Genomic DNA, 25559 nt, shown 5'->3' with positions numbered 1-25559 from the left:
TTTCCTTGGTAGAAAAGTCCAGCAGCGCAAGAGTGTAATAACTGTGGGATCCTTATACCAGAGTGCTAGGAAGACCATTGCATGTACTCGTGTGGCTTTATATAACCAGTCAGTCAGTCCCTGAGAGACGGAAATAATGTTCACCTTGTATTCACCTCTCACTGGGTTCATAATTGCAGGAGATAAGCTGTGAGATGGATCTGGAATACATTATGATACACCCGTGGACCATGATTAATGGACCGGTAGGGATGAACAACGAGTGGCTTCACTCAAGCAGCTCATATGCTAGAAGACAGAGGAGCATGAGGATTCAGCTATCTCTACTACCCTGTCTGCCATCTCAAAAAGTTGAGGGAATAGCATTGGGGGCCATTACGATGTCTAATGGCAATTCCTGGTACAATCATTATTAATGATTCACTTTGTGATAAGATTAATGATCCTAACTCGGACTACACATGTGTCTCTGGTTGATATATTTTTTAAATAATCTCTATAGTGATTACTTTGCCTGGTGTATTTGTAGTAATTATGATTCACAAGTCAAACTTCCATAGAAATGTATCTCTTCAAACATCCCCCTCTACAACTACTTTTCCTCATACTGTATGCTTCAACCGTGACTGTGGTCACAGCTCAATGTGGTGGGGTACACATGACTGGAACCTTTCAGAATTATTGTTAACAGTGAATTGGCTTCAAGTCATATGTGTGTCTGTCCCTATATATAATGCACTGAATGTGCACTGTATAGCATGTTCAAGTGCCTAAATGTGACTCACTGAAGGTGCAGGTTTGCCTCCCTTTGCAGTGCACAGCAGTGTGAAGTTCTGGGCCTGGTACCGGCTGAATGGAGCTGGACAGTTCTCTGCCGAAACTGAGATGTTGTTTGGAGGTGCTGTGGAAAGAGAAAAGGACAGGTTAGGCAACAACACATGACGGCTAAATACATTGACACAGTGTGCTCAGTATTGTTTGTGTCATAAAGCAGGGCTGTTGGCTAGGGCCCTATGCTGTGTTCAGGATCACCTGAACACAGGGGATCCTGTGGTCCAATGGGGCTGGTTGAAGATGTGGAGCGGAGCTCATGCATATCATACAGTATCAGCAGTCTATCGTCTGGCTGTCTTAGTGGAAACCTACAAGCTTGTCACTGCAAAAGTAAAACATGTGAGCACAACTTCACAGCAGAGTGGAGCAATGGGAGTTAAGCGGAGGAAAAAGGAAATAGACCCCACATCAAATGAGATGCTTAGCATGTGATACATATTACAATATACTGGTGATGCTTTTTTGAATGCAAGTTCCTAAGATAGCAACCTTTCACTGAATGTGTAAATCAATAACAAATCAATCAAGGCTGATATAGAAGTGGATGACCAGGCATGTGAAAAGGGGTTGAGTTGAATAAATGGATGAATCACTATGTAAATTCAGATGGCTGTCACAGTGACAACATCAGTTGAGGAGGATGTCTAAGTCTAAGACATCTGCATTTCCTTGCTACTCTGAATGTTTAATGCTTTCCCAGTTGCTGCATTCTCGTGGGGGGGTATTAGATATTCTGTCTGCTATATTATCACATGAAACACTTCCTGTGAATTTCCCTTCACACCCGGCGTAAAGGAAGCAGAATGCGGCAGTAGCACTGTTCTGGTCCGTTTGACTTCTCTGAGCCTTTATAGGAAATAGAAACAGTGTGTGTAACCAGGGGAGAGGGTTAAAAGAGAGCCCAGTGGGAGTTCCTCCATGAATCTCTCAATTGATAAGATCCCACATCAGTAGTGCTGGCCTGGGAATAGAGATGTTTCATGTGTCACTTTTACGTCTAAATCCATTTGGGGGTTTCAAACAAAGATGCCAAAGTGATTCATTGATTAAAACAAAGGGGGAAAATGTCTGCTGGCCAGAGTGCCTTTCATTTCCACACCTCTTAATTGCATATTGATGCAGGACGTATAGCTGGAAATTAATATTAGACAACTCCATTAGCTGTCTAACAGAGGCCGGTCTCAAACAGGAGCATGATTAGCTGTTAGAGGCATCACAGGTGCAGATGGCCAGGGCTAACAGTAGAGCCTAACATTAAATGTACAGTAGCCATACATTTATCTAATCAGTTCTCAATTGTTTTTATTCCCCTTTCTGCATTTCACAATTCCTCTTCATCTTCATTCCATTTCCAGGTTGAAACTAGAATTTTTACTGCATGGTAGAAAATCTACTGTATGTAAAAACACTTGTAAAATGTGGTAAGTGGAAAAGCCATAGCAGCTAAGTTTTCTAGACACACGTGAACAGTGACCAACTAATTTCATATTAAAAAACAATATCCCCTTGTTATGTAAGAAATCCAGGGCAGAGTAATATTTACACTTTGAAGAGGATGTCAATGTCTTTGACAGCTGAGGTTTGTCAAAAAAAAAACTGAGCGCAACTGGATAGACCAGCCAGAGAGACCAGGCCTCAATGCTGTTAAACACAAATAATATTGAACATTTCTGCCTTTTCTCTGTACATGTAAAGCCTCACATTCTAGTGCTTTGCACATGCTGCTTAACTTTGTGCCTTTGCATCCTGACTGCTACAGCCTCAGTAGCAATATCACGGCATTAAATACAAAGGCAAAGTGTGTTTGAGAGGACATTTGAGAGAAGGCCTGGGAAGAGAATCAAAGGACAAAGGCCCTCAAATCCAGGATATTAATCTTATCAACCACTACATTTGAAAGGGTGTATGGTAAAACTCTGCTCTGAACTTATTGGCTACGACAAGGTCAGAGCCTTTAAAGATACAGCCCCTTCTCCGACATCTATCAACTCTAAAGAAATATAACAAAGTGGAAAACTATTTATTTTCCCTTCTCAGTCAACGCGACAGAACGGTTTATACCACTAACTGTCCATGCCCCCCTCCCCCTCTACCACTTCCTCTGCACACCCTCAAGCACCATTACCCTGAAGTCTTTAAAAAAACTGCAAATGGGATTGGAGAGTGTGTGGAGCAGGACCACGTTTAACAGAGCTCCCTGGGGACTGCTCTCCCAGGCCTGCTAATTAAGGGATTTAGTGCTCTGTAGACAGTGTTTGAACAAGGCATACTCCCAACATCCCTTTTTACTCAGCGTGCAGGTCTCAAGTCCACATCTCCAGGGTTTGAGGGAGAAAGGACAAAAGGAGAAGGTCACCGAGGCCATTCTTGGCTCCTTTTCACAGAAAGTAATTTAGTGATAACTATTTAATGGATTTGTATATTTTTTATCATGTGCTAAGAGGTCCCAAAGTAATCAGTCTAAATGTATGCATGGCCTCTCATTTGTTTCAGTCTCCCAAGAGATTGTTAGAGGTGTTGTCCTTTGTGGCTTGCTCATAATCACAGACAAATTACCTTCTTGACAAATGAACCTCCTGTGTAAAATTGGACTCAATAATATCCATAACAGCTCTCTGTCATTGATGGTGATAAGCTACTTATCAGACTGTAGGGCGTTCTGACTCCAAGTGTCCATATGACCTAATTTGAGTAACATACTGTATCTCCTCCCTGTAACTGGCAATTGGTGCTAAAATGTAACCTTTGTATGAAGTTATTATTGAGGAGTTGGAAACATACATTAATATTCCAATGAATATTTAAACTGGATATGTGCACATTACTCAGGCTTGTTAATAAATCATGCATTTGTAACCATAGTTTTACTGGGTGGCAGGTAGCATAGTGGTTAGCGCATTGGGACAGTAACTGAAAGGTCAGTAGGTCAAATCCCCAAGCTGACTAGTTAATTATCTGTTGTTCTACAAGGCAGTTAACCCCACTGTTCTTTGGCAGTCATTGTAAATAAGAATTTGTTCTTTAACTGACTTGCCTGGTTAAATAAAAAAATGGTGTATATAATCAAATTAAGCTGGGTGCTTATCCAGAAATGAATATGCACCAGACAAATTATTATTATTATTATTCCTAAAAAAATTCTTTCAAGAATTTAGAAAAACAGTAATCTCAAGTAAGCAATTAAATACAACAATTCAGAAATAAACCAATGCCCATAGTAAAGGAAACCCTCCATCAAAAAATGCATATCTAAGTGGTACCACATTCTGCACAATGTTTTTGAAGATTCCTGATGTGATGGAGTTGGATCTATGTAGGCCACTAGATGATCCTTCGCGGATCATGTAATCCTTCGTGATTACTTCAGAACCAGTTCCACCTTGTAGCAACAACAATGGTGAACAATGTACAGGTGCCCACAGATCAAATCATATCAAATAAAATATTAATTGTCACAAGCTCCGAATACAACTGGTGTAGATTTTAGGTTTTGAGGAAAGAGATGAGGTGACGAGTGGCTAAACTGCCCTTGCCTTCCATTCTGCTAGCTAACGTTCAATCGCTGGAAAATAGATGGGATGAACTGAAAGCACGGATTGTCCGGACCCGGTTACAAACCCGGGTCTCCGGAGTGAGAAACAGTCCCTTAACCAACTGAGCCACGAATAGTCGGCAGAACCCAGAAGATGAGGCAGACACAGCAGTACTTGAGACGGTGTATTTAATGAAGTAAAAAGTGAAGTTCTTCAGGAAAACATGTAACTCCACAACCTCAAAAGGAATCCTACAAGAACAAAGGTAATCCTCCAAGACAAAAAAGGTAAATCCACAAGGTGGAAGGTAAAGCACAAAAAGCCTCAAAAGATACTCAAAAAAGCAAACAAACAAGAACAAAAACAGAATTCCACAAGAGAGTCCACCGGGTATTAGGGCTGGGTGCTAACATACAAACACAGAGCAAAGAACAGAGGAAAACAAAGGGTTTAAATACAATCAGGGGAAACGAGGCACAGGTGCAAATAATAATGGGGATCAAGGGAAAACAAAAGGTCAAAAGGCACAATGGGGGCATCTAGTGACCAAAAACCGGAACAACCCTGGCCAAATCCTGACACGGATATCCTACCAACGGGACATTAAAAACTGTATTATCTTATGTTTCACCGAGTCGTGGCTGACCGATGACATTAAGAACATACAGCTGGAGGGTTATACACTCTATTGGCAGGACAGAAGAGCAGCCTCTGGTAAGACACGGAGTGGGGGCATATGTATATTTGTAAACAATAGCTGGTGCATGATATCTAAGGATGTCTCAAGGTGTTGCTCGCCTGAGGTATAGTAAAGCTGTAGACCACACTATCTACCTAGAGAGTTTTCATCTGTATTTTTCGTAGCTGTCTACATACCACCACAGACCAAGGTTTGCACTAAAGCCGCACTCAAACATCCAGAGGTGGCGCTCCTAGTGGCCGGGGACTTTAATGCAGGGAAAATTAAATCAGTTTGACCTAATTTCTATCAGCATGTTATATTTGCAACCAGAGAGAAAAAGATTCTAGACCACGTTCACTCCACACACAGAGGCGCGTACAAAGCTCTCGCTCACCCTCCATTTGGCAAATCTGAACACTCTATCCTCCTGATTCCTGCTTACAAGCAAAAATTAAAGCAGGAAACACCAGTGACTCGGTCTATAAAAAAAGTGGTCAAATGAAGCAGATGCTAAACTACAGGACTGTTTTGCTAGCCCAGACCGGAATATGTTTCTGGATTCTTCCAATGTCATTGAGGAGTACACCACATCAGTCACTGGCTTTATCAATAAGTGCATTGAGGACGTAGTCCCCACAGTGACTGTATGAACATACCCCAACCAGAAGGCATGGATTACAGGCAACATCTACACTGAGATAAATGGTAGAGCTGCCACTTTAACCTCTTGAAGCTAGGGGGCACTATTTTTATGTTTGGAAAAATAACGTTCCCAAAGTAAACGGCCTATTTTTCAGGACCAGATGCTAGAATATGCATATAATTAGGATAGAAAACATTCTAAAGTTTCCAAAACTGTCAAAATATTGTCTGTGAGTATAACAGAACTGATTCTGCAGGCGAAACCCTGAGGAAAATCAAACCAGGAAGTGGCTTCTATTTAGAAAAATCCATGTTCCATAGCCTGCCTTTGCTCCATTTAAAGGGATATCAACCAGAATCGTTTTCCTATCGCTTCCTCAAGGTGTCAACAGTCTTCAAGACATAGTTTCAGGCTTTTATTTTGAAAAAATGAGCAAGAAAGATAACATCGTGCCAGGTGTTTGCATGAGTTTTGCTCGCGCAACAGTTTGGGCAGCATTTGTCACTCCCTCTCCTACTGATAAAGACAGTTGCGGTTGATATATTATCGATTATATATTTTAAAAACAACGTTTGACATGTTTCTGTGGACATTACGGATATTATTTGGAATTTTTTGTCTTGACCGCCAAACAAACGGAGGTATTTTGGATATAAAAATAGTCTTTATGGAAGAAAAGGAACATTTATTGTGTAACTGGGAGTCTCGTGAGTGAAAACATCTGAAGATCATCAAAGGTAAGCGATTAATTTGATTGCTTTTCTGATTTTCGTGACCAAGCTACTTTGATGCTATGTTCATAATGTTTTGTTGAGTGATCGATAAACTTACACAAATGCTTGGAACGCTTTCGCTGTAAAACATATTTTCAAAAATCTGAGACGACAGGTGGATTAACAAAAGGCTAAACTGTGTTTTGCAATATTGCACTTGTGATTTCATGAATATAAATATTTTTAGTAATATTATTTGAATGCGGCGCTGTGCAATTCAGCGGTTGTTGATGACAATTATCCCGCTAAAGGGATGAGTAGCGTCAAGAAGTTAAAGGAGTGTGACTCTAACCCGGAAGAAATCACGCTATGCCCTCTGACGAACCATCAAACAGGCAACGCAACAATACAGGACTAAGATCGAATTGTACCACACCAGCTCCGATGCTCGTCGGATGTGGCAGGGCTTGCAAACTATTACAGACTACAATGGGAAGCACAGCCGAGAGCTGCCTGCCTACCAGACGAGATGAATAACTGCTATGCATAAAAGCATAATCCGTTCTGGACGACTGTGTGATCACGCTCTCCACAGCCGATGTGAGTAAGACCTTTAAACAGGTCAACATTCACAAGGCCGCAGGGCCAGACAGAATACCAGGACATGTACTCTGAGCATGCCCTGACCAACTGGCAGGTGTCTTCACTGACATTTTTAACCTCTTCAGGTCTGAGTCTGTAATACTAACATGTTTCAAGCAGACCACCGTTGTCCCTGTGCCCAAGAACACTAAGGTAATGTGCCTAAATGACTACCGACCCATAGCACTCAGGTTTGTAGCCATTACATGCTTTGAAAGGCTGGTCATTGCTCACATCAACACCATCATCCCAGAAACCCTAGACCCACTCCAATGTGCATACCACACAAACAGATCCACAGATGATGCAATCTGTATTGCACTCCAAACTGCCCTTTCCTACCTGGACAAAAGGAACACCTACGTTAGAATGCTATTCATTGACTACAGCTCAGCGTTCTGATGCCCTCAAAGCTCATCACTAAGCTAAGGACCCTGGGACTAAACACCTCCCTCTGCAACTGGATCCTGGACTTTATGACGGGCGGTTGGTTAGGGTAGGTAACAACACATCCACCACGCTGATCCTCAACACGGGGGCTCCTCAGGTGTGCGTGCTCAGTCCCCTTCTGTACTCCCTGTTCACTCATGATTACATGGCCAGGCACGACTCCAACACTAACGTTAAGTTTGCTGATGACAAAACAGTTGTCGGCTTGATCACCGACAACGATGAGACAGCCTATAGGGAGGAGGTCAGAGACCTGACTGTGGTGCCAGGACAACAACCTCTCCCTCAACGTGATCAAGACAAAGGAGATGATTGCAGACTACAGGAAAAGCAGGACTGAGCACGCCCCCATTCTCATCTACGGGGCTGTAGTGGAGCAGGTTGAGAGCTTCAAGTTCCTTGGCATCTACATCACCAACAAACTAACATGGTCCAAGCACACCAAAACAGTTGTTGAAGAGGGCACGACAAAACCTATTTCCCCTCAGGAGACTGAAAAGACTTGGCATGGGTCCTCAGATCCTCAAAAGATTTTACAGCTGCCCTATTGAGAGCATCCGGACGGGTTGCATCACTGCCTGGTGTGGCAACTGCTCGGCAGTTGAGTGTCAATTTAATGTGTGTGAGCTTTTATATGGTTTGCATACAGTATATAGTTTAGTGAGGGTATGTAGGGTCAGTGCAAGATAAAGTCAGTGCAAATAGTTTGGCTATTAACTGTTTGGCAGTCTGGCTATTTAGCAATCCTATGGCTTGGGGGTAGAAGCTTTCTCGGAGCCTGTTGGTCCAAGAGCCAATGCTACAGTACCATTTGCCGGATGGTGGCAGTCAACAGTCTATGGCTTGGGTGGCTGGATTCTTTGGCAATTTTTTGGGTCTTCCTCTGAAGATGTACTGTGCTGCACCACCCTCTGTAGCACTTTGTGGTCAAGAGTGGTGAATTTGCCATACCAAGTGGTGATGCAGCCAATCAAGATGCTCATGATGGTCTTGCTGTAGAACCTTTTGAGGATCCGAGGGCCCATGCCAAATCTTTTCAGACTCCTGATTGGGGAAGAGGCACTGCCGTGCCCTCTTCATGACTGTGCGGGTGGGTGTATGTGGACCATGTTAGGGCAGTAGTGATGTGGACAACAAGGAACTTGAAGCAATCGACCAACTCCACAACAGTCCTGTCGATTTGGAGGGCGTGCTCTCCCCTCTTTCTCCTATAGTACACGATCAGCTCCTTGGTTTTACTGACAGGGAGGGAGATTTTGCTGTTCTGGCACTATACTGCTAAGTCTCTGACCTCCTTCATGTAGGCTGACTCATCATCGCTGATGATCAGCCCTACCATCGTCATGTCGTCAGCAAACTTATTGATAGTGTTGGAGTCGTGCGTAGCCATGCAGTCATGCAGTCAGCCATGCAGTCACACTGACCCCCTGTGTTGAGGGTCAGTGTGAAGGAGGTGTTATTGCCTACCCTCACTGCCTGGGGCAACCCCATCAGGAAGTCCAGGATCCAGTTGCAGAGGCAGGAGTTCAGTCCAAGGATCCCTAGCTTGGTGATGAGCTTGGAGGGGACTATGGTGTTGAACACTGAGCTGTAGTCTATGAACAACATTCTCACATAGTTCTGTTCCCTCTTGTCCAGATGGTAGACGGCAGTGTGAAGTGCTATTGAGATTGCATCATCTGTGGATTTGTTGGGGCGGTATGCAAATTTAAGTGGGTCTAGGGTGTCTGGGATGATGGTGTTAATGTGTGTCATGACGAGCCTTTCAAAGCACTTTATAACTACAGATGTTAGTGCTACAGGGCAATGGTCATTTAGGCAGGTTACCTTGGCGTGCTTGTAAACAGGGACAATGGTGGTCAGCTTGACACAGGTTGGGATAACAGACTGGGACAAGGATAGATTGAAAATGTCTGTGAAGACACTTGCCAACTGGTCTGAGCATGTATTCAGAACAAGAATGTGGCGACTTCAACCTCCCAACATCTGCCTTCGATTAATTTCTTACCAACTCTCACTTTCCCCTCCTTGCCTCCTTTTACCTACCCTTTCCCAGTCCCCTCCCACTCACAAGGCAGGCAATACGCTTGACCTCATCTTTACTAGAGGCTGTTCGCCTACGATCATTTGAGAGATATAAAGGTGAACCCTAAAGAGCATGGAGGAGAGGCACTTCATTCCCACTGCGCCCTGCCCTCTAAGACCATCCTACTCTACAGAACAAACTGCAATAGGAACATTGAGCTGTACATTCAGGTTTAAATATAACCACAACATGAAGCCATGAAAAGAAAACAGAGGGAATGAAGAGTGGAGTGAGACAAGCAAAGACAAAGCCCACCCACTGGAAGGAGAAGACCTTAGACCCCAAAAGAAAGACTGCATCCATTATTCATATTGTAAAATGACACAACGTAACACTTGCATTTTGAGTCAGACCCTCCTCTGACTCAGAAACGAGCTTAGGCATAATAAAAAAATAAATGTATCCATACTTTCATGCAGATTTAGGAGATATTAGTCCCTGACATCTGAGTCAGAGTTCCAGGGAAGGCATTTTGCTGTTGCACATATTCCAATGTCTGATTCACTCTATAGAAATGTATAAATTCTCACAGCACTGTGTGTGTGTGGGAGATGCTAAGATGATGAGAGCATCACTATAGCAGACAATGAAGCATAGACAGATGTTAATGTTACAGGGAATTTACCATTGTAACCAACCAACAAACAGCAGAAGCTCTTTTATAATAACTGACACTAGCTCTTCAGATGGGACTTACTATGCACTTGAGAACTAAGAAAACTTGTATACTGTAGTTACACCTCCACAATGACAGTAATTCTCTCAGATGAAACTAGAGTGGGGCTAAGTGAGACAATGACATGCGACAACTTTGCCAAACTGCTTGCTTTAAGTAGTCCTGCACTTGGAAGGTATATGATAGAAGGCAGAAGATGGAGGGCAGCCTAAAAAACTACCTACATTAAGTCCTCTCTGGGGGGGGGGGGGCACGTTGAAATGAGTGCTGGTGAAAGGCTCCAAGACCTACAGTGGAGAGAACAAGTATTTGATACACTGCCGATTTTGCAGGTTTTCCTACTAACGAAGCATGTAGAGGTCTGTATTTAAAAAAAATCATCAACTGTGAGAGACAGAATCTAAAACAAAAATCCAGAAAATCACATTGTATGATTTTTAAGTAATTAATTCGCATTTTATTGCATGACATAAGTATTTGATCACCTACCAACCAGTAAGAATTATGGCTCTCACAGACCTGTTAGTTTTTCTTTAAGAAGACCTCCTGTTCTCCACTCATTACCTGTATTAACTGCACCTGTTTGAACTCGTTACCTGTATAAAAGACACCTGTCCACACACTCAATCAAACAGACTCCAACCTATCCACAATGGCCAACACCAGAGAGCTGCGTAAGGACATCAGGGAAAAAATTATAGACCTGCACAAGGCTGGGATGGGCTACAGGACAATAGGCCAGCAGCTTGGTGAGAAGGCAACAACTGTTGGAGCAATTATTCGAAAATGGAAGAAGTTCAAGATGACGGTCAATCACCCTCGGCCTGGGGCTCCATACAAGATCTCACCTCGTGGGGCATCAATGATCACGAGGAAGGTGAAGGATCAGCCCAGAACTACATGGCAGCACCTGGTCAATGACCTGAAGAGAGCTGGGACCACAGTCTCAAAGAAAACCATTAGTAACACACTACACCATCATGGATTAAAATCCTGCAGCGCACGCAAGGTCCCCCTGCTCAAACCAGCACATGTCCAGGCCCGTCTGAAGTTTGCCAATGACGATCTGGATGATCCAGAGGAGGAATGGGAGAAGGTCATGTGGTCTGATGAGACAAAAATATTACTTTTTGGTCTAAACTCCACTCGCTGTGTTTGGAGGAAGAAGAAGGATGAGTACAACCCCAAGAACACCATCCCAACCGTGAAGCATGGAGGTGGAAACATCGTTCTTTGGGGATGCTTTCTGCAAAGGGGACAGGACGAGTGCACCGTATTGAGGGGAGGATAGATGGGGCCACGTATCGCGAGATCTTGGCCAACAACCTCCTTCCCTGAGTAAGAGCACTGAAGATGGGTCGTGGCTGGGTCTTCCAGCATGTGTGTGTGTTCCACCAAAACACACAGCTAGAGCAACTAAGGAGGGGCTCCGTAAGAAGCATCTCAAGGTCCTGGTGTGGCCTAGCCAGTCTCCAGACCTGAACCCAATAGAAAATCTTTGGAGGGAGCTGAAAGTCCGTATTGCCCAGTGACAGCCACGAAACCTGAAGGATCTGGAGAAGGTCTGTCTGGAGGAGTGGGCCAAAATCCCTGCTGCAGTGTGTGAAAACTTGGTCAAGAACTACAGGAAACATATGATCTCTGTAATTGCAAACAAAGGTTTCTATACCAAATATTATGTTTTTATTGATGTATCAAATACTTATGTCATGCAATAAAATGCTAATTAATTACTTAAAAATAATACAATGTGATTTTCTGGATTTTTGTTTTATATTCCGTCTCTCACAGTTGAAGTGTACCTATGATAAAAATTACAGATCTCTCCATGCTTTGTAAGTAGAAAACCTGCAAAATCGTCAGTGTATCAAATACTTGTTCTCCCCATCAAAGTCTGTGCCTTTGAAATCCCCTTCACAGGACGAGCAGTACCAGGAGATAAAAGACACTGAACTGATTTTTAATCACTTTTCCATTGTGCTTTCAGCATTTGCATTTACCTCCACCCCTTCATTTGCATTCATCATAACTGCGCTGTCAGCTTTTATCAAGTTCTCTCACCGCTAACGAACCAGGAACAAGGAGCAGGAGGGAGGGTAAGATGGGGTTCCTTCAACTCTGTTGACTGTCAGGAAGAGGAAGAGGATGACACACACAGACAAAAGCTTGTGTCACTTTGAACTAATTTCCTAGTTAGGAAGCCCATTAATCAAACCAAAAGCTGTTGAAAATGCAGCATGTACACCAGTGGCAGTCGGTGATGTTTAAGATGAGGGAGGACACTTCTTTTTTGTTCATGAGCATGTCCTTATTTCTATTATAGAGTTTTGGATGACTGTCATTTATTTTCCATTCACCCTGTTCAATATATAACATCGATAGGTTTGGGGTACTAAACTCAGCAAAAAAAGAAACGTCCTCGCACTGTCAACTGCGTTTAATTTCAGAAAACTTAACGTGTGTAAATATTTGTATGAACATAACACGATTCAACAACTGAGACATAAACTGAACAAGTTCGACAGACATGTGAATAACGGAAATTGAATAATGTGTCTCTGAACAAAGGGGGGTGTTCAAAATCAAAAGTAACAGTCAGTATCTGGTGTGGCTACCAGCTGTATTATGTATTGCAGTGCATCTCCTCCTCCTGGACTAGATTTGCCTGCTCTTGCTGTGAGATGTTACCCCACTCTTCCACCAAGGCACCTGCAAATTCCTGGACATTTCTGGGGGGAATGGCCCTAGCCCTCACCTTCCGATCCAACAGGTCCCAAATGTGCTCAATGGGATTGAGATCTGGACTCTTCACTGGCCATTGCAGAACACTGACATTCCTGTCTTGCAGGAAATCATGCACAAAACGAGCAGTATGGATGGTGGTATTGTCATGCTGGAGGGTCATGATGAGCCTGCAGGAAGGGTACCACATGAGGGAGGAGGATGTCTTCCCTGTAACGCACAGCGTCGAGATTGCCTCCAATGACAACAAGCTCAGTCCGATGATGCTGTGACACACCGCCCCAGACCATGACGGACCCTCACCTCCAAATCAATCCCGCTTTAGAGTATAGGCCTCGGCGTAACGCTCATTCCTTCGATGATAAACGAGAATCCGACCATCACCCCTGGTGAGAAGAACTGCGACTCATCAGTGAAGAGCACTTTTTGCTAGTCCTGTCTGGTTCAGCGTCGGTGGTTGGTGCCCATAGGCAAAGTTGTTGCCGGTGATGTCTGGTGAGGACCTGCCTTACAACAGGCCTACAAGCCCTCAATCCAGTCTCTCTCAGCCTATTGTGAACAGTCTGAGCACTGATGGAGGGATTGTGCATTCCTGGTGTAACTCGGGCAGTTGTTGTTTCCATTCTGTACCTGTCCCGCAGGTGTGATGTTCGGATGTATCGATCCTGTGCAGGTGTTGTTATATGTGGGCTGTCAGTGCAATGAGGATTTATTACCCTGGCCACATATGTAGTCCTCATGCCTCCTTGCAGCATGCCTAAGGCACGTTCATGCATATGAGCAGGGACCCTGGGCATCTTTCTTTTGGTGTATTTCAGAGTCAGTAGAATTGCCTACCGTCTGTAAGCTGTTAGTGTTTTATTGACCGTTCCACAGGTACATGTTCATTAATTCTTTATGGTTCATTGAACATCCATGGGAAACAGTTTTAAACCCTTTATAATGAAGATCTGTGAAGTTTACCAATTATCTTTGAAAGACAGGGTCCTGAAAAAGGGACGTTTGTTTTTTGCTGAGCTTACATGATACTCAAATGTTCCCTATACCCATCATGAGTTTGCTATAACCTAGCCAATGAATGAAACATAGGTGCACACAGATTGAGAGAAACATTTGAGGTGACAGACAATGACACGTTCAATACCTCTTAGTACACTCTTGCCTGCATCTAGCTGATCTAGGGTGTAATCATGAGTCCAACAGTTGCAAACCAGAGATTCTATTGGACAAATTCAGGTATGTTTATCCCCGTTTCGTTCCGTTTCAGAAACGTTTTTCAACAAAATCTGCAGAATGAATACACCCCTGATCACGCATAAACACAGTTCCCTTTCATGGCAGCCATGTGTTATTCCTTTTTGCATCTATGCGCTCACCTCCACTCGCCTTTTCCCTTCGCTTGTGGACTTTAATGCACAACACATCAGCTGTAGGAGACCAGGGGAAAAAAACTTTGCAAGCCAAACCATATCATAACCAATACACACAGCCTACATTGTTGTCACCATATTAGCTAAAGTAATCATAGTCAACATGGCTAAAAGATATAACGCATTAGTAAACCCGCTACAATCATGCAGTAACATTACAGTGTACAGTCAGTCATTAAGCAGTTAAGCTGTTACACCAGTGGGCCCCAGTGACAGAGAATTAGTAAAACCAAAAGCTTACCTTGACTTAGAAGAGTTCCAGTGTTGTGTTGGATAGATATAGCCAGCTAGCGAACATAGCATCCCTCTGTTTGAGCAGGGTGTTTGAGTAGGATAAACTAGCTGGCTAGCTCAGTAAGTGAAACTGAATGTGAAAAAAAGAAGAAGAAGAAATCTCTCTCTCCATCTTGCTTCACCTTCATTTTTGAAGAAATTAACTTGTTAAAAATTATTCAGCTATTGTTTTTCTCTCTCTTTTAGTCAACTACTCACCATATTGTTTGCACTGCAGTGCTAGCCAGCTGTAGAATGTGCTTTCAGTACTAGATGCATTATCTGACCCTTTGATTGGGTGGACAACATGTCAGTTCATGCTGCAAGAGCTCTGATAGGTTGTAGGATGTCCTCTTCAAGTTGTTATAATTACTGTGTAAGTCTATGGAAGGGTGTGGGAACAATTATTATTTTTCCTTTAGGCAAGTCAGTTAAGAACAAATGATTTTCAATGACGGCCAAGGAAACAGGGGCAGAATGACAGATTTGTACCTTGTCAGCTAGGGGGTTTGAACTTGCAACTTTCTGGTTACTAGTCCAATGCTCTAACCACCAGGCTACCCTGCTGACCATCAGCTTAATAGGTTTTGTATTAAAGTCAATGTACCCAGAGGAGGTTGGAAACTAGCTGTCCTCTAGTACACCATTGTCCATCATTGAAAAATAGTGTTTTAATCAACTATTTGGTGACATTAATATATTTAGCATAGTTTTATCTAAAGATGATCCTTCTAAATAAATAAATAAATACATTTCTTAATTAAATTTACTGAGGAGGATGGTCCTCCCCTTTCTCCTCTGAGGAACCTCCAATGATGTACACATACTATGTGTTGGAGAGCTTCTGTGAGTGCATGTGTGATTTGTGTGTTTGCGTCTTTGGAAACATATGGTTTCATTGATATACTGTATCACCTAGATGGAAGGGCTGTCATTAGCCTAGGGGTTCACCGGCCTCCTGCTACCAGGCAGGAGGCCGGTAGTATGGGAGTCTGATCCATGGGCTGCTCTTCTGTGTCATACAGCCGGGACAGTGAGTCTGCCTTAACCTGGTCTGTAGGACAGGGTAAACACAAAATGGGTAAAAAACATGGTCCACCTTGCCTGATGAGGATTCAGTCTCCTCTCTGCCCAGATGTACTCCAGGTTGCGGTGGTCAGTCCAGATGAGGAAAGGGTGTTTAGACCCTCAAGCCAATGTCTCCACCTTTAACAACAGCCAACAGCTCCCGGTCCCCCACATCATAGTTCCACTCTGCCGGGCTGAGCATCTTTGAGAAGAAAGCACAGGGGTGGAGCTTCGGTGGCGTACCCGAGGGCTGAGAGAGCATGACTCCTATCCCAGCCTCGGACACGTCCACCTCCACTATGAACGCCAAAGAGGGATCCAGATGGGCCAGCACGGGAGCCGAGGTAAACAGAGTCCTTAAGTGCCCAAAAGCCCTGTCCACCTCAGCTGACCACTGCAAACGTACAGGACCCCCCTTCAGCAGTGAGGTAATGGGATCAGCCAAAACCCTAAAAACACCTGCACCTCCTTTACCGTGGTGGGAGTCGGCCAATTACGCACGGCTGAAATCCGGTCACTTTCCATCTCCACCCCTGATGTGGAAATGCAATACCCTAAGAAGGAGACAGCCTGCTGAAAGAACAGGCATTTCTCAGCCTTGACGTACAGGTCATGCTCCAACACTCGTCCAAGTACCCTGCGCGCCAAGGACACATGCTCGGCGCGTGTAGCGGAATATATCAGAATTTCATCGATATACACCACTACAAACTGCCCGTGCAGGTCCCTAAAAATCTTGTCTACAAACAATTGGAAGACTGATGGAGTATTCATCAACCCGTACGGCATGACGAGGTACTCATAATGCCCTGAGGTGGTACTAAACACTGTCTTCCACTCGTCTCCCTCCCGGATACGCACCAGGTTGTAAGCGCTCCTGAGATCCAGTTTAGTGATTTGATTAAGCTTCGATAGTCAATGCACGGGCGCAGACCTCCCTCCTTCTTCTTCACAAAAAATAAACTTGAGGAGGCGGGTGAAGTGGAGGACCGAATGTACCCCTGACGCAGGGATTCAGAGACATATTTCTCCGCCGTCTCCGCTTGTGACAGAGGATACGGGTGACTCCTGGGAAGTGTAGCGTCTACCAGGAGATTTATTGCACAATCCCCCTGTCGATGGGGTGGTTTTCCCACTCCAGAGCTCTCCCCGAGAGACACGAGACGAGGGTGGACACCCCTCCCTTCCCGAGGGAGCTGGGTGAACGGTGGCGAGGTATAGGTCCAGTTGTAATGGGAACCCCTGGCACCATGTTGTTGTCCCATCATACTCCCTGGGAAAGGAGAGACGCATCCCACTGGGACCGTATACAGGAGGGACGGCTAGAGGTAACCCCGTTTGTGCTGGTTGAGATGCTGGAGAGACTCCCTGTCTCTCCCAGTGGTCCATGGTCTGGACAACGCGATCCATCGTGGCACCGAGATGTTGTAGCATCGCCAAGTGCTCTCGGACATGCTCCTCGACTCCTCTGACCAGGATACCTGCTCCTGCAGACTCCATGGGTGGTGTGGAATTCTGTCCGGGTTTTTGCTGCTGGTCATTCGAGTCAAGTGCAGGAGAGCAGAGATAGGTGATCAGGCGACTTTATTTGCCAAGAGCAATAATAGACGGGCGCAAACAGCTATAACTCAAGCCAACCGGCAAAAGGGCAAAATACCGTCAAGAATACAACCATACGTTTCACCAAAATTTCCCCAATAGGGTACAGGCAATGGCCAGAGTGGCAAAAACAGACTGGCGCGAAACAAAGCATTTTCACACAAAGACATGGGGGGAACAGAGGAATATATAGATGCAGTGTGATTAGGGAATGTAAATCAGGTGTGCGGGGAACAAGACAAAACAAATGGAACAAAGAAAAATGGAGCGCGATGGCTAGAAGTCCGGTGAACTCGACCACCGAACGCCGCCTGAACAAGGAGACGAGACAGTTATGACAAGTCGTGACAGTTATGACTAATTTATGAAAAAATACAGGTAATTCCAAAGGGTTCAAATACTTTTTCTTGCCACTGTATGTATAAGATGTTGGAAAATATACATTCCAGTCAAAAGTTTGGACACAGCTACTCATTAAAAGGTTTTCTTTAGTTTTTACTATTTTCTGCAATATTAGTGAAGACATCAGAACTACGAAAAAACACATATGGAATCATGTAGTATCAAAAAAGTGTAAAACAAATCAACATATATTTTACATTTGAGATTCTTCAAAGTAGCCACCCTTTGCCTTGATGACAGCTTTGCACACTCTTGGATTCTCTCAACCAGCTTCATGTTGTAGTCACCTGGAATGCATTTCAATTAACAGTTATGCCTTGTTAAGAGTTAATTTGTGGAATTCATTTCCTTCTTAATGGATTTGAGCCAATCAGTTGTGTTGTGACAAGGTAGGGGTGATATACAGAAGATAGCCCTATTTAATACAAGACTAAGTCCATATTATGTGTCATGACGTTGGCCTCTTTGGGTATAGCAAGCCCCATCCCCCTCTCCCTGCCTCCCCCTTTGCCACCTTCAACTAGGTTGCTGTGGTCAGAGAGGTCGTACATAGCTGAGAAGACCATGCCACATGGTCACACAGTATAGGGAGAGTAGATTTTCATGGAGAACAAAGGGGTACGAACAAATTTCGTGTTCCGGAGAAAGTATAAAAGATCGGTGAAGAATCCAGCTACGAACTGGTCTGTTTGTCACAACTTGGGGAAGCTCATGGGAGACGGTGTGGCCACATTACCATAACACTGTTTATATAATAGCCCCATATATGAGGTTTACATCTAATTGTTGTATAAGATGAATGAGTGAGTATGATACTGTTTACACAATTTTACAATGTGATTTTGGTTTTCCTTCTAATGAAGGAAAACTCAAAAAGGGAATTGGATTTGAACTAAATCAGAGGACCGCCCCTGAGCCCAGTTAGGGTCAGACATCCTGGGACAGCCCTTTTCTGCCATTCCGAAAGAAAAAAAACATTCGGGTTTTCGATCAGCAGACCGAGTTTACCTCAATTACGAGATGGCTAAAGGTTGCAGACCATGTTTTTCTCCATTAGGAAGACAAAGGTTGTAGACCATTGCTCAATCTTTGAACCATACCACGTGGTTAAACTCTTAGACTATTGATACCGACAGAATAAGAACAAGTCTTTGATATTAATTACTAGTCTGCAGCTAGGAATTCGGTATCATAGAACGCGAAGAACGACAACCGCCGAAACATCCACTCTATAATGAGACGAATGAATGTCACTCTGAACTATCCACTATAACCACGTCAGAGAGAGAGAGGGAGAGAGACGGACATTCTACAAAAGAAATGAACTTTTCACCAGCGATCAAGATGACACACTGAGCGTAAATATATATTTTGATTGCAATTGTTCCCGAATGAGTGAGCATTCATGTGCAAAGGATTAGCATTTCAATTGTTATAGTTATCACTTGTAGTGACTTCTTAGTCGACCCGCACTTCCCCTTTTGTCTAACAAGCCACCATGCTGGTTTAGGCCACTAGGGCACATTCTCATTTCATGTAACCACATTTACCTTGTTTGTTTGTTTGTTTATGCATTTCTGTGAATTACTTAGTTAGTAATAAATAAATAATTGAAGACAATTGATGTATGGATGACTCATAGTGAAGACTGGGTTTGTGGAGATAACCAACAATTTACGACGTTTGGAATGAGACTAACATGAGGTAAAGTAAATAATTCATTAATTCGAAGACTAATTGATCAGATAAAATATCTGAAAAGTTATTTTAGGAAATGATAACTTTGTAATCTTAATATTTTTCCTTGGTGCCCCGACTTCCTAGTAATTACGGTTACATGATTAATCAGTCTAATCGCGTAATAACTAATTACAGAGAATCTTTGATAAAAACTTTCAGTCTTCAGTTAATGATAGTAAAGACACGACATATGGTTAAGAACAGCTCAAGTAAGCAAAGGGAAATGGCAGTCCATCATTACTTTAAGACATGAAGGTCAGTCAATACGGAACATTTTAAGAACTCTCAACATTTCTCCAAATGCAGTCACCAAAACCATCAAGCGCTATGATGAAACTGGCACTCATGAGGACCGCCACAGGAAAGGAAGACCCAGAGTTACCTCTGCTGCAGATGATTAGTTCATTAGAGTTACCAGCCTCAAAAATTACAGCCCAAATAAATGCTTCACAGACTTCAAGTAACAGACACATCTCAACATCAACTGTTCAGAGAAGTGTGGGAATCAGGCCTTCATGGTCAAATTGGTGAAAGGAAACCACTACTAAAGGAAACCAATAAGAAGATACTTGCTTGGGCCAGGAAACATGAGCAATGGACATTCGATGTGGAAATCTGTCCTTTGGTCTGATGAGTCCATATTTGAGATTTTTGTTTCCAACAGCCGTGTCTTTGTGAGACTCAGAGTAGGTGAACGGATGATCTCCACATGTGTGGTTCCCACCGAGAAGCACGGAGGAGGAGGTGTGATGGTGTGGGGGTGCTTTTCTGGTGATAATGTCTGTGATTCATTTATAATTCACGGCACAATTAACCAGCATGGCTACCACAACATTCTTCAGCGATACGCCATCCCATCTGGTTTGCGCTTAGTGGGACTATAATTTGTTTTTCAACAGGACAATGACCCAGCACACCTCCAAACTGTGTATGGGTTATTTGTACAAGAAGGAGAGTGATGGAGTGCTGCATCAGATGACTTGGCCTCCACAATCACCTGACCTCAACCCAATTGAGATGGTTTGGGATGAGTTGGAACACAGAGTGAAGGAAAAGCAGCCAACAAGTGCCCAGCATATGTGGGAACTCCTTTAAGACTATTGGAAAAGCATTCCAGGTGAAGCTAGTTGAGAGAATGCCAAGAGTGTGCAAAGATGTCATCAAGGCAAATGGTGGTTACTTTGAAGAATCAAAAATGCAAAATATATTTTGATTACTTTAACCCGTTTTTGGATACTACATGATTACGTATGTACTATTTTATAGTCCGATGTCTTCACTACAATGAAGTAAATAGTAAAAATAAATAAAAACCCTTTAATGAATAGGTGTGTCCCAACATTTGACTGGAACTGTATGTGACATCATACGAAAGGGGTATTTTCTAGGAGAGCTAAATATTGACTGGTTGTCATCAAGCTGCCCACTCAAAAAGAAGCTCAAGCTGTAAACAGTGCCTGCAATCTGTTTCAAGTCAACAGTCAACCTTTACAATCAGAACAGGAACTAAATCATCCACGTGTATGGATAGCATATTTAATAATGTTGCAGAAGTCTTCTCTGAAGCAGTCTCCATACCCATCGGATGTCGTGAGAATAATATAATAGTCATATAGAGAAAAAACTAAGTTCCAAATATTGGACCTAAAATTGTTCATAAACGATCATACAAGAGGTTTTTCAATGATTCCTATTTCAAATATGTGAAAAATATTTGTTGCTCTGATGTGTGTAAGAGGAACATCCGGACACTGCACTTGAACCATTTATGAAACAAATCCCCATGGATAGATGATGGATAGATGATGAATTGAAAAACTTTATGGTTGAGAGTGTCACGCTTTGGTCATTGTATCTTGTGTTTTTGTTATATGTTTGGGTAGGCCAGGGTGTGACATGGGTTTATATGTTGTATTTCGTATTGGGGTTTGTATTAATTGGGAGTGTGTATTATTAGGGGTGTGTCTAGTTAGGCTTGGCTGCCTGAGGCGATTCCTAATTGGAGTCAGCTGATTCTCGTTGTCTCGGATTGGGAACCGTATTTAGGTAGCCTGAGTGCGCGTTGTATTTCGTGGGTGATTGTACCTGTCTCTGTGTTAGTCACCAGATAATAATAAATAATAATAATATATGCCATTTAGCAGACGCTTTTATCCAAAGCGACTTACAGTCATGTGTGCATACATTCTACGATAACAACATTAGACCATTAGACCATAACAACATTAGACCATAACAACATTAGACCATTAGACCATAACAGCATTAGACCATTAGATCATAACAACATTAGATCATAACAACATTAGATCATAACAACATTAGACCATTAGACCATAACAACATTAGACCATAACAACATTAGACCATAACAACATTAGACCATAACAACATTAGACCATTAGATCATAACAACATTAGACCATTAGACCATAACAACATTAGACAATTAGATCATAACAACATTAGATCGTAACAACATTAGATCATAACAGCATTAGACCATTAGATCATAACAGCATTAGACCATTAGACCATAACAACATTAGACCATAACAACATTAGACCATAACAACATTAGACCATTAGACCATAACAACATAGATAGGCTGTAATTAGTTTCACTCGTTTGTTGTTTTCTTCTTCAGTTATTTCATGTACCGCATTATCTTCATTAAAGGTCATGAGTAACCTACACGCTGCATTTCGGTCTGACTCTCTTCAAACAACAGACGAACTACGTTACAGAATCACCCACCACCATTCATGGACAACAGAAGCAAGGAGTATACTAGGTGGGAAGAAATCGACAGGTGGGCGGCCGACCCAGAGCGAGTGCAGGAGCCCGCCTGGGATTCCCTACAGCAATGCGAAGAGGGCTATACACGTATGGAATCGAAAAGGAAAGCACGGCTTTACAGAGCGAAAACCGTAGATAACGGGGAAAGCGCAGAGAGAGAGAGTGGCAGAGTCAGGAGTCAGACCTGAGCCTACTCTCGCTGTTAATTGTGAGGAGCAGCAATATGAGGACTTCTGGTCTTGGGAGATGATATTAGACGGAAAAGGACCCTGGGCGCAGCCGGGAGAATATCGCCGTCCCAAGGAGGAAATAGAAGCAGCTAAAGCGGAGAGGCGCAAATATGAGGAGGCAGCACGGTGACGCGGTTGGAAACCGGAAAGTCACCCCCAAAAAATAATTGGGGGGGCTAAAAGGGAGAATAGTTATGCCAGGTAGGAAACCTGCGCATACTCCCTGTGCTCACCATTGGGCTAGAGAGACCGGGCAGGCACCGTGTTATGCTATGGAGCGCACGGTGTTTCCAGTGCGGGTGCAGAGCCAGCTGCGACACATACCAGCCCTTCCTATTGGCCGGGCTAGAGTGGGCATCGAGCCAGGTAAGCTTGGGCAGGCTCGGTGCTCAAGAGCTCCAGTGCGCCTGCACTGTCCGGTCTATCCAGAGCCACCTCTACACACTAGTCCTCCGGTAGCAGCTCCCCGCACCAGGCTTCCTGTGCGTGTCCTCGCGCCAGTACCACCAGTTCCAGCACCACGCACCAGGCCTCCAGTGCGCCTCGCCTGTTCAGCACAGCCAGTGCCTTTCTCCTCTCCTGCGCTGCCGGAGTCTCCTGTCTGTCCAGCGCCACCAGTGCTACCAGTCGGCCCAGCGCGTCCAGTGCGCCTCGCCTGTTCAGCGCAGCCAGAGCCTTTCTCCTCTCCTGCGCTGTTGGAGTCTCCCGCCTGTTTAGCGCAGCCAGAGCCTTTCTCCTCTCCTGCGCTGCCTGAGTCTCCTGTCTGTCCAGCGCCACCAGTGCTACCAGTCGGCCCAGCGCGTCCAGTGCGCCTCGCCTGTTCAGCGCAGCCAGAGCTTTTCTCCTCTCCTGCGCTGTTGGAGTCTCCCGCCTGTTCAGCGCAGCCAGAGCCTTTCTCCTCTCCTGCGCTGCCGGAGTCTCCTGTCTGCCCAGCGCCGCCAGTCGGCCCAGCGTCACCAGTCTGCCAGGATCCACCAGAAGTGCCAGTCTGCCAGGATCCGCCAGAAGTGCCACTCTGCCAAGATCTTCTAGATCGGCCAGACAACCTGAATCATCCAGTTCCACCAGCCAGCCAGGATTTACCGGAGCCTACTACCTGCCTGAGCTTCCTCTCAGTACTGAGCTTCCTCTCAGTACTAGGCTTCCTCTCTGTACTGGGCTCCCTCTCAGTACCGGGCTTCCCCTCTGTCCCGGGCTGCCCCTCTGTCCCGAGTTGCCCCTCTGTCCTGAGCTGCCCCGCTGTCCTGAGATGCCCCTCTATCCTGAGATGCCCCTCTGTCCTGAGTTGCCCCTCTGTCCCGAGTTGCCCCTCTGTCCCGAGCTGCCCCTCTGTCCCGAGCTGCCCCTCTGTCCTGAGCTGCCCCGCTGTCCTGAGATGCCCCTCTATCCTGAGATGCCCCTCTGTCCTGAGTTGCCCCTCTGTCCCGAGTTGCCCCTCGGTCCCGAGCTGCCCCTCAGTTATGTGGGGATCAGGGTGAGGACTATTAGGCCATGGTCGGCGGAGAAGGTGGATTATCCTAGGACGCGAAGGGGAGGAACTAGGACATTTATGGAGTGGGGTCCACGTCCCGAGCCAGAACCGCCACCATGGACAGACGCCCACCCGGACCCTCCCTATGCTCTTGAGGTGCGTCCCGGAGTCCGCACCTTAGGGGGGGGTTCTGTCACGCCTTGGTCATTGTATCTTGTGTTTTTGTTATATGTTTGGGTAGGCCAGGGTGTGACATGGGTTTATATGTTGTATTTCGTATTGGGGTTTGTATTAATTGGGAGTGTGTATTATTAGGGGTGTGTCTAGTTAGGCTTGGCTGCCTGAGGCGATTCCTAATTGGAGTCAGCTGATTCTCGTTGTCTCGGATTGGGAACCGTATTTAGGTAGCCTGAGTGTGCGTTGTATTTCGTGGGTGATTGTACCTGTCTCTGTGTTAGTCACCAGATAGGCTGTAATTAGTTTCACTCGTTTGTTGTTTTCTTCTTCAGTTATTTAATGTACCGCATTATCTTCATTAAAAGTCATGAGTAACCTACACGCTGCATTTCGGTCTGACTCTCTTCAAACAACAGATGAACAACGTTACAGAGAGGGATGAGGCAAAGGGAATAGTAAATAAGTCTGACAACATAGCAGACTGGCAAACATAGAGTAAATTGAGAAATCACGTAACTAAACTCAACAAAAAGATTAAGAAACTACACTCTGGAACAAAGATAAATTATATAAAAGAATATCAGTAAAAAGCTCTGGAGTATTTTAAATGAAATTCTAGGCAAGTAAGCAAACTCGGCACCATCTTTCATTGACGCAGATGGCTAGTGCATAACAAAATCCTTTGCTGTTGCCAACCACTTTAATAACTTTTTTGTTGACAAAATTAGCAAATGTAGGTATGACATGCAAACCACACTTGCTGAGCCTTCATTGTAATGAATACTCAGGGAGAAAAAGGTGTAGATTCACGTGCAGGGCGCAGCAGATGTTTATTACACCATCACAGAAGGCAGGAATTGTGGTCACAGGCAGGCAAAGGACAAACACAGGTAGGCAGTTCTTATGGATTTTATGAATAATGACTAAACAATGTATACATTTAACTAGGACTATAACTAATTGAATTCTACCCTGTTTTATTATATCTGATTAATAATGTTAGTTCATAAGAAAGAGGTTATGTAGCATGGACAAGGTGTAATTGGAAATGATAACCTTTGTGGAAGAAGGAATGTATGTGTGTGCCTAAAGTAAGCAAAGGGAATCCTTAACCTATGTTTGAACCGACCCGGCTATAACTCCTTGGACATAAAATAAGACAGCGAGAGCCCCTCTGGGTTTTCCGTATCTGGGGGGGGACTGGAACTGTTAGCTAAGTGGTAATAAACTGTGGTTAGACTTCAGGAGATAATCCAGTAATATTGTGTAATGTATGTGCGTTAGTGGGTTGGAATGGACTTTTGAAGCTGCTTTGTCCTTGTCGGAGAGAAGGAGGGGCATTTAAGATGCTATGACGAAATGTGATGT

The 25559-nt window shown here is 44.1% G+C and overlaps 1 protein-coding gene across 2 annotated transcripts in view; it reads right to left on the bottom strand.

Moving 5' to 3' along the window:
* The window catches only part of LOC124031382 (immunoglobulin superfamily member 21-like), a 283359-nt gene that overhangs the window by 39014 nt on the left and 218786 nt on the right, over positions 1-25559 (bottom strand). For both annotated transcript variants that reach the window (XM_046342539.1, XM_046342541.1), the window contains exon 5: positions 786-901. In XM_046342539.1, coding sequence (XP_046198495.1) covers positions 786-901 — 116 coding nt within the window. The remainder of the gene's footprint in view (positions 1-785; positions 902-25559) is intronic.

The sequence above is a fragment of the Oncorhynchus gorbuscha genome, linkage group LG03, assembly GCF_021184085.1.
Source record: "Oncorhynchus gorbuscha isolate QuinsamMale2020 ecotype Even-year linkage group LG03, OgorEven_v1.0, whole genome shotgun sequence".
Classification (NCBI taxonomy): Eukaryota; Metazoa; Chordata; class Actinopteri; order Salmoniformes; family Salmonidae; genus Oncorhynchus; species Oncorhynchus gorbuscha.
The sequence above is the reverse complement of the archived record's forward strand: the minus strand, read 5'-3'. Positions and strand labels throughout refer to the sequence as shown.